Genomic DNA, 10,586 nt, shown 5'->3' with positions numbered 1-10,586 from the left:
GCAAAAACTTGACCGTTGGAGATAATGGGATAATTTAGAGATTGTTATGAATATAATGGATGGTCCATTCATTTGTAACTCCCAATATTAATCTCCACTACCCCACTACCATTGGAATTTATATCCCACTACTATTTAGAATTCATTTTGTATTTATTATTGTAATGGTTTTTCATTTACAATTGGTAGCCTATAAATAGAGGCATTGTAATCTTGTATTGTACACATGAGAAATATATGAATAAGAGATAGCCATTATTTACATTCTCTCCATCTTGTTTGTGTTTGTTTATTTTTGCTTTATAACACGTTATCAGCACGAGAGCTCTACTATTTGAAGGTTTAAGGTAATATTTTTAATATTTAATTATGTTACCTTTTATATTATATTATGATAATATTATGTTATCTTTTTACATTATTTTGTGTTAAACATAGATTATGTTAAAGATATGGCTCGAAGCCATATGATTATATTATTATATGAATTTAATGGCCCGAAGCCATATGAATATAAATTATGTTAATGAAATTGGCCCGAAGCCATTTCATCAATTTTATCAATTGACCCGAAGTTCAATTATAGAATTAAATTATTGAAGCCACATGTTAATCATAAATTTATAATTTGTAATATTTTTTTTTCATAATATACGGTATTAGATTTAACAAAGCTTCATTATAATTAATGATTAAAGTTCCGACACCTTTAAATTTCCCTTTTATTTTAATTAATTAATTAATTTTCTTTTTGTTGATTTGCTCTCTGTATTATACGGATAGTTTGATTTGTATTAAATAATTACATTAATATATATATATATATATATATATATATATAGAGTTAGGCTGGGGTGCTATGGATAGCATAGTGGCCTCTATGCTACGGCTCAATATTCGAGTTTTCAAAATCTAAACGGTCGATCCGAACCGTTCATCTTATTCTCCATATTAATATCTGCTTGGAGACCAAATTTTATAATTTTCTGAATTTTTTTACTATTTATTAAGCCACTTTGAAAATCGCTAATCCAACGGTTTTACTGTTTTGTGCAGCCACCGTTGAATCAACAATTTTGTAAAATACTTAATAAATAGTAAAAAAATTCAGAAAAATGTAAAATTTGGTCTCCAAGCAGATATTAATATGGAGAATAAGATGAACGGTTCGGATCGACCGTTTGGATTTTGAAAACTCGAATATTGAGCCGTAGCATAGAGGCCACTATGCTATCCATAGCACCCCAGCCTAACTCTATATATATATATATATATATATATTGATTCGTATAAAACAGAGAGTGTTCAATGCAACACTAAAAAAAAAAAAATTATTAGATCCATTCAATATTAATTTTTGTTTTTATAGTATTGAATATTATTTAACTTACTTAATATTTTTGTGATAGTATCATTATGTCGAACCTTGCCAAACTTGAATTTGTGGCTCTTGACATTACGGGAAAAAATTACTTATCATGGGTGTTAGATGCTGAAAATCATTTAGATGCAAATGGCCTTGGAGAAACAATCAAAGAAAGTAATACCGCCTCTAAACAAGATAAGGCCAAAGCTATGATCTTTCTTCGTCACCACCTTCATGAAGGATTGAAAGCTGAATATCTTACGGTAAAAGACCCACTTACTTTATGGAAAAATTTAAAAGAAAGATATGATCACCAGAAAACTGTTATTCTCCCAAAAGCTCGTTATGAATGGATGCATTTGAGATTACAAGATTTTAAAACTGTAAGTGAGTTTAACTCAGCAATGTTTAGAATTAGTTCTCAACTAAAATTATGTGGAGAAAATATTACTGATCAAGATATGTTAGAAAAAACATTCTCCACTTTTCATGCATCCAATATACTCTTACAACAACAATATCGTGAAAAAGGTTTCACGAAATATTCTGAATTGATTTCTTGCCTTCTTGTGGCTGAACAAAATAATGAGCTTTTGATAAAAAATCATGAATCCCGTCCAACTGGTTCTGCTTCATTCCCTGAAGTGAATGTAGCAATGCATAACAATTCTGGACAATTTCAAGGACGTGGACGTGGCAATGGCCTTGGCCGTGGTCCAGGCCGTGGTCCAGGTCGTGGCCGAGGCCGCGGTCGAGGTTATTATCGTGGTGATCATTCTAAGAACATATCTCTCCACCAGAAGTGGAAAAACAATGAAGAAAAAACTGAGAAAGAAAAAAGTGGGCATAATAAAGAACAAGAGAATTCATGCTATCGTTGTGGTGGTAAAGGTCATTGGTCACGTACCTGTCGTACATCAAAGCATCTTGTTGACTTATATCAAGCATCACTAAAGAATAAGGAGAAAAATATCGAAACAAATTTTGTTTGTGATGACAATTTCGATATTAGCCAACTTGATGTTACTCATTTGGATGTTTCTGATTTCTTTACCGAAGACAATAAAAACTAATCACTTGATTAGTGTTGATAGAATATAAAAAATAAATAGATTAATAAATTTTTGTTTTGTTGTTGGATTAGTGATAAAAAAAAATAATAAAATTTTATTTTTTGTTGTTTGTTGTTGGAGTATCTCTGTTGTAATTTCTTTTTAAGGAAATAAAATTTTATTTAGTCATTTATTGTATCATTGATTAACATTTTTTATATATATTGATTAGTTTTTTTTTATGTTTCTTTCAAGAATGAATATTTCTTTGGTTAACAACGACATCAATAATGAAGAGATATGTCTTGTCGACAGTGCAACAACTCATACCATTCTTAAAGATAAAAAATATTTTTCTTATTTAGTAATGCAAGAAGCCAATGTTAGTACTATTTCGGGTAGTACAAATTTAATAGAAGGCTCCGGAAGAGCTATATTGTTGTTACATGGAGGAACTCAACTTTATATTGATGATGCACTATATACTTCTAAGTCTCAAAGAAATTTATTAAGTTTTAAGGATATCCGCCGAAATGGATACCATATTGAGACAACTAATGAAGAAAATGTTGAATATCTATATATAACTAGCAAAATCTCAAATAAAAAGTGCATGTTGGAAAAATTATCTATGTTTTCCTCCGGTTTATACTACACATATATTAGTGCAATTGAATCACATGTTATTATAAATCAGAAGTTTACAAATAAGAATATGTTTATAGTTTGGCATGACCGGTTAGGCCATCCCGGATCAATAATGATGCGACAAAATAATAGACAATTCATGTGGACATTCATTGAAAAACCAGAAGATTTTTCAATCTAATGAATTGTCATGCGCTGCGTGTTCTCAAGGAAAGTTGATTATTCGACCATCACCAGCGAAAATAAAAAATGAATCTCTTACATTTCTAGAACGTATACATGGTGATATTTGTGGACCAATACACCCATCATGTGGACCATTTAGATATTTTATGGTTTTAATTGATGCATCAACAAGATGGTCACATGTAAGTTTATTATCAACTCGCAACCTGGCGTTTGCGAGATTACTTGCTCAATTAATCCGATTAAGAGCACATTTTCCTGATTATCCAATTAAAAAAATATGTCTAGATAATGCTGGTGAATTTACTTCTCAGACATTTAATGATTATTGTATGTCTATTGGAATTGATGTTGAACATCCTGTAGCTCATGTTCATACACAAAATGGACTTGCAGAATCATTTATAAAAAGATTACAATTAATTGCAAGACCATTACTTATGAAATCTAAACTTCCAATATCTTATTGGGGACATGCTATTTTGCATGCAGCAGCACTAATTCGCATTAGGCCAACTAGCTATAATGAAACTTCCCCTTTACAATTAGTTTTTGGTCACATACCTAATATTTCCCATTTAAGAATTTTTGGATGTGCGGTATATGTTCCAATTGCTCCACCACAACGCACTAAAATGGGACCTCAAAGGAGGTTGGGAATTTATGTTGGATTTGAATCTCCATCTATAATAAAATATTTGGAAACAATGATAGGAGATTTATTCATGGCTAGGTTTGCCGATTGTCATTTTGATGAATCAAAATTTCCAACATTAGGGGGAGAAAATAATCAGCTGAAAAAAAACATTAGTTGGAATGAATTATCATTATCACATTTTGATCCTCGTACTAAAGAAAGTGAACTAAATGTTCAAAAGATAATTCATTTGCAAAGATTAGCTAACCAATTGCCAGACGCATTTACAGTCTCAAAGAAAGTGACCAAATCACATGTACCAGCTGCTAATGCTCCAATAAAAGTTGATGTCCCTGTTGGACAAACTAATGAGATTATGACACGCATGAAGCGTGGAAGACCAATCGGTTCCAAAGATAAAAATCCTCGAAAAAGAAAAGGAGCAAAGAATGAAAATGGCCAAGTCGAGGATATGATAGAAAAAATTCCAGAAGAAAATCAAATTATAACTAATATTGGAGTTCCAGCAGAAACTCAAGAATCTAAAATTAGTGAAAATGAAGAGATCTCGATAAACTATATCATGAACGGAATAGATGGAACCGAGATAAAATTGATATTAATGATATTTTTGCATATAATGTAGCGCTAGATGTAATGAATAATGAGGATCATGAACCAAAATCTATTAATGAATGTCGACAAAGAAATGATTGGCCGAAATGGAAAAACGCAATCGAGACAGAATTAAACTCCCTTGAAAAACGAAAAGTTTTTGGACCTGTAGTTTCAATACCCGAAGGCGTAAAACCAGTACGATACAAATGGGTATTTATGCGAAAGAGAAATGAAAAAGGTGAAATTGTAAGATATAAAGCGCGACTTGTAGCTCAAGGATTTTCGCAAAGACCTGGAATTGATTATGAACAAACATACTCACCTGTGGTGGATGCAACAACTTTTCGGTACTTAATTAGTCTGGCAGTACATGAAGGGCTCGATTTGCGCCTAATGGATGTTGTTACAGCCTATTTATATGGCTCACTTGATAATGATATATATATGAAAATCCCTGAAGGATTTAAGATGCCTGAAGCATGTAATTTGGGTTCTCGAGAACATTATTCAATTAAATTGAATAAATCTTTGTATGGATTAAAGCAATCTGGACGCATGTGGTATAACCGTCTCAGTGAATATTTATTGAAACATGGATATAAAAATGATACAATTTGTCCATGTATTTTCATGAAAAGAACTGGAAATGAGTTTGTTATAATTGCAGTTTATGTTGATGATCTAAATATCATTGGAACTCCTGAAGAGCTTCAAAAAGCAGTAAATTGTTTAAAGGAAGAATTTGAAATGAAAGATCTTGGAAAGACAAAATTTTGGCTTGGATTGCAAATTGAACATTTAAAAAATGGTATTTTTGTGCATCAAGAAACTTATGTTGAAAGAATGCTAAAAAGGTTTTATATGGATAAATCACATCCGTTGAGTACTCCAATGGTTGTAAGATCATTAGATGTGAATAAAGATCCTTTTAGACCTCGAGAAAACGAAGAAGAACTACTTGGTCCTGAAGTACCATATCTAAGTGCTATAGGAGCACTTATGTATCTTGCTGGGCATACAAGACCAGATATATCATTTGCTGTAAATTTATTAGCAAGGTATAGTTCTTCTCCTACGCGAAGGCATTGGAATGGAATTAAACATATACTTCGCTACCTCCGAGGTACAATGGATATGAGTTTGTTCTTTTCAAATGTATCCAAATCAGAATTAATTGGTTATGCGGATGCTGGATATTTATCTGATCCCCATAATGGCCGATCTCAAACGGGCTATTTATTTACATGTGGTGGAACAGCTATATGATGGCGATCTGTGAAACAAACTATAACAGTCACATCTTCTAATCATGCAGAAATTTTAGCAATACATGAAGCAAGCCGAGAATGTGTTTGGTTAAGATCCGTGATTCAGCACATTCATCAAACATGTGGCTTGTCTTCTGAAAAAATGATCCCGACGATCATATATGAAGATAATACTGCATGTATTGCTCAATTAAAGGAATGATACATTAAAGGAGATAGAACAAAACATATTTCACCAAAAAAAAATTTCACACATGATCTCCAAAAGGAAAATACTATTAATGTTCAGCAAATCCGTTCAAGTGAAAATCTAGTAGATTTATTCACTAAGGCGCTTCCTACTACAATATTTGAAAAACTAGTTCATAATATTGGAGTTCGCCGACTTAAAGATCTTGTCATGAGGGGGAGTTAATACACATTAAAGAATAATGTACTATTTTTCCTTCACTAAGTTTTTATCCCATAAGATTTTTTCTAGTAAGGTTTTAATGAGGCATATTCTTATATAATGGACATCCAAGGGGGAGTGTTATGAATATAATGGATGGTCCATTCATTTGTAACTCCCAATATTAATCTCCACTACCCCACTACCATTGGAATTTATATCCCACTACTATTTAGAATTTATTTTGTATTTATTATTGTAATGGTTTTTCATTTACAATTGGTAGCCTATAAATAGAGGCATTGTAATCTTGTATTGTACACATGAGAAATATATGAATAAGAGATAATCATTATTTACATTCTCTCCATCTTGTTTGTGTTTGTTTATTTTTGCTTTATAACAGAGATCACGGGAAGTTGATGGTTTGATTTTGCTACTAATTTGGAATCCGAATTCTCAAGTATATACACGTGTCATTCCTAGGTGGGCTTACGAGAATTTAAAATGGCTTATTTTTTAGGAAGCGTCTAATTGTCCACAGCATTTTGTCCACCATTTGTCCACAGCTTTGACTTGCGCGAATACTGTAAAATTACTTCTACATACTGTATAATTATACAATATATCACATAAAATATATCAATTAATCACAAAACATCCAGCAACTATTTGAAGTGGTCCCATGATAGTTAGAAAAATATTGCAACTTGCACAACAGGACAAAATAAATGTACTTTCAAACTGTACTTTCGGAAATTACAGTTATAGAAAGTTATTGGCAGTTAGAGTTAGTTATTAGCGGTTATTGACAGTTAGAGTTAATTATTAGCGTTCGCACTGGGTTGAATCTTGTATACTGTAAAATTGAATCTTGTATACAGTAAAATTTTCAATTGAATCTTGTATACTGTAAAATTGAATCTTCTACACAGTAAAATTTACAATTGAATCTTGTATACTGTAAAATTGAATATTGTATACTATAAAATTAAATCTTGTATACTGTAAAATTTTCAAATAATACTGTAAATTTTCGATTGAATCTTGTATACTGTAAATTTTTCACATAATACTGTAAATTTTCAATTGAATCTTGTATACTGTAAAATTTCTAAAACTAAACCATAAAATAATACCATCTATACTGTAAGATAAAATGTAACAAATGCTACATTTCAGTTTAAACTACAACCTACAAAGAATCATGTATAATGTAAAATTGTAAAATATAAATCATAAAATAATACCATGTATACTCTGAAATTGCTAAATCTATACATACATCCATCATCACACAAAAAATATGTTCAACACAAAACAACATATGTTTACCACAAAACAACATATGTTCACCACAAACAACATCTGTTCAACACAAGATAAAAATATTCACCGCAATATTCAAAATAGCATAATAGCAACAAAAAAACTATGGACAAATAACTTTTACATTAAAAACCTCTTGTGTTCATTGTTCGGATGAGTAAGAAGCCTCATCACAAGAACAACACGTTCTTTTGAGATGTCATCCTGCATAATAATAAAATAAACAATGAAACAAATTCGATTTATAACAAATAAGAATTACAAAATAATCTTACAAGTTATTTACCTAACTGAAAAGCATATACAGTGTAATCATGCATACAAACCTGTATCATACAAAATAAAACGCATTAAAGAGTACTCAAGTATTTTAACAGCAAAAATAAAAAGATTAAATTAATAAAGAGATAATAAAATAAAAAAGCAAAAAAAAAATACTTACAGACAAATAAGGATTAATGAAGAACTATTTATCCTTAACAGACGTCTCAAATTGCATGACACTCAGAACCATTTCAACCAACTACAAAAACAAACAATAAAAAACATTCAAATCAAAAGCACTGATGTATCCAGTAAAGTAAAATTACTTCATATATCCTGTAAAATTACTTATATATCCAGTAAAATTACTTGATATATCAAATTACTTCATGTATCCTGCAAAATTATTTCATATATCCAATAAAATTACTTCATATATCCAGTAAAATTACTTCATATATCAAATTACTTCATGTATCCTGTAAATTTACTTCATGTATCCTGTAAAATTACTTCATATATCCAGTAAAATTACTTCATATATCAAATTACTTCATGTATCGTGTTAAATTACTTCATGTATCATGTAAAATTACCATAGACGATTGAGCTGCTACTACTTGAAAATTACCAGAGATGATTGTGCAATGTAATCAAACTTGAAAATCTTTCGAAATTTGTAGTAAATTTACCAGAGACGATTAAAAACATATCTCTAATCCCATTGAACTCGAAAATTCGTGAAGAGCAAAGGTAAAACAAACAACAAATTGATGAAGAGAAATCAATGATTGAGGCTGCTGCTCCTCTTCGTTTGTCACCTATGCATTAATTAGGAAAATCAAAATTCAAAATCGGTTTGATCAAAAGAGAAAAGAACTGCATTTAATTACCTTGAGAGTTGATGATGCAATAGACTTGGCCAAGCAAGACGTCTCTCCTTTGATTTGAGCAATTTACACCTTGTTACACCGAGATTAGATTTCTCTGATTTTATTTCATTGTTTTTGTTCAAGTACTTTTCTGACCTATCACACTTGGAGTTTGTCGCTTTATTGAGCGCTCGGCTCATTCAAATCTGCAGTCAATCGTTGAGAAGTTAAAAGAAGGAAAACCATGGCAAAGGAAAGGAACGAATTCTCATTTTAGAAATTTAATCAGCGAAAAAGTAACGATACAAGAACCTCCGAGTACAGCGATGAGTCGATCAGCGAGAAACAGTGAAACAATAGCGTGGATATTAGTCGATCGTCAAGAAACAGCGATTTCTTCGAGAAATAGAGAAGAAATCGCGATGGTTTTGAAAACCTAGGCTCGATCGAAGAACTCGCGACTAGGAACTCTTGAATTGACGAAAGAGGAAGGAAATTGCTGAGAAGATCTGATCGGAAATGGAAGTTACTTTGACTTTGATTCGCCAATAAGTCTGCTCTCTTGGTAGACTAGATTCTTTGGATGCGGAGGTGGGTAAAGGCAAAGAGCAGAGGACAAAGCGGCTTCTTATAAAGGAAAGGTCAGAGGAATTGGATAAAATCCGTTAGAAGTGGACCAATTTGTTAGTTGTGGACAGACCGTGGACAAAGGTCTGTGGACAAAAACCTTTTCTCTATTTTTTATGAGTTTTTATTCAAAGGGACAAACACTTATCCGATATCGTATCTAAACCGTTTTATCAGTATATGGACAACTTAGATTTACCGAGTTGTTTAAATTTATCAAGTTCTAAATTATTTGTATGAATTTCAATACATATCAGATGGTTTAAATCCATTCTATATGGTCTGATATGCTTTGTTAGGTGTAGGGCTGTCAAAAAAGCCCGCGGCTCGTGGCTCGCCTCTAGCTTGCTCGCTCGGTAGTGGACCGAGCTGTTAACGAACCAGCTCGGCTCAGGCTCGGGCCAAAATAAACGAGCTGAGCTAGAGGTCAGCTCGGACCGGGCCAGCTCGGCTCGTTAAGCTACAGTGGATTTAGGGTTTAGTCTCGTATAATTTTAAGTCCAGTCTCATTTTCAAAGACGCAATTATGCAAAATTGATGTATTTTTGGTTTGGGAAGAAATGATATGTGCTTTAGTTGCTTGAAGATGTGCCTGCTGGACAATTTCTTAAATTTTTTGAATGAAATTTTTTATTTTTTTATTTTTGAATTTGTATAATACCAGCCCAATAAAGCCCAGCGAGCCAGCTTAGGCTGGCTTGTCACAAGCTGAGTCAGGAATTTCGGCTCGGGTGACCTAGGTCCAGCTCGCTCGGTCCAGGCTCGGGCCAAAATAAACGAGCCGAGTCTTAGCCCAGCTCGTTTACAGCCCTAGTTAGGTGAGTGTAATCTGGTAAAGTTGTTTCTGCAGCTCTTGTTCCACTGTTGTGGATGGTATGGGTCCTCGGAATAAAGCCGGATCCACTTGTAAAACCCTCTCAACTGGCATTGAAGTGGTGAACTAAATTTGGGAATTCTGTTTCCAGAAAGAGACCTTTGAACCATCACCCAGCATGTGTACTACAGTAGATGTATCAATGTATCATAGAACCGATATGTGTGTCCAAGGGCTCATGTGGACAGTATGCTTAGTAAAAAACACTGCACAATAGTACACTTTATATTCCTGGATAGATAAATTTGCATAGTTTTGTCCGTTCTATAATTGTGTGAAACCAAAATTCAGGTGACCGCGAGTAGAAGACCTGAAAAGTATGGTTGCAATATTGCATATTATAGAATACCGAATGTAGCCCGTCAGGAACGGATGCAGGATTTTTATCAGGGTAGGACAAGAAATTATCGAATCGAGTTTAAATTACTGATCGAATTCAAATTCATTAGATAAT

General features: G+C 32.5%; 1 protein-coding gene across 1 annotated transcript; it reads left to right on the top strand.

Annotated features, from left to right (window-relative positions):
• The first annotated feature begins 1,416 nt into the window (after positions 1-1,416).
• Positions 1,417-2,439, top strand: LOC144564668 (uncharacterized). The gene has a single exon (XM_078314274.1). The coding sequence runs from the start codon at positions 1,417-1,419 to the stop codon at positions 2,437-2,439; it is 1,023 nt and encodes a 340-aa protein (XP_078170400.1).
• Positions 2,440-10,586: the final 8,147 nt, after the last annotated feature.

The sequence above is a fragment of the Carex rostrata genome, chromosome 1, assembly GCF_964058835.1.
Source record: "Carex rostrata chromosome 1, lpCarRost1.2, whole genome shotgun sequence".
Classification (NCBI taxonomy): domain Eukaryota; kingdom Viridiplantae; phylum Streptophyta; class Magnoliopsida; order Poales; family Cyperaceae; genus Carex; species Carex rostrata.
This window is presented reverse-complemented; position numbering and strand designations above follow the sequence as displayed.

Coding starts and splice junctions, on each gene's coding strand:
- LOC144564668 (XM_078314274.1), top strand. CDS start 1,417: ATGTCGAACCTTGCCAAACTTGAATTTGTGGCTCTTGACATTACGGGA.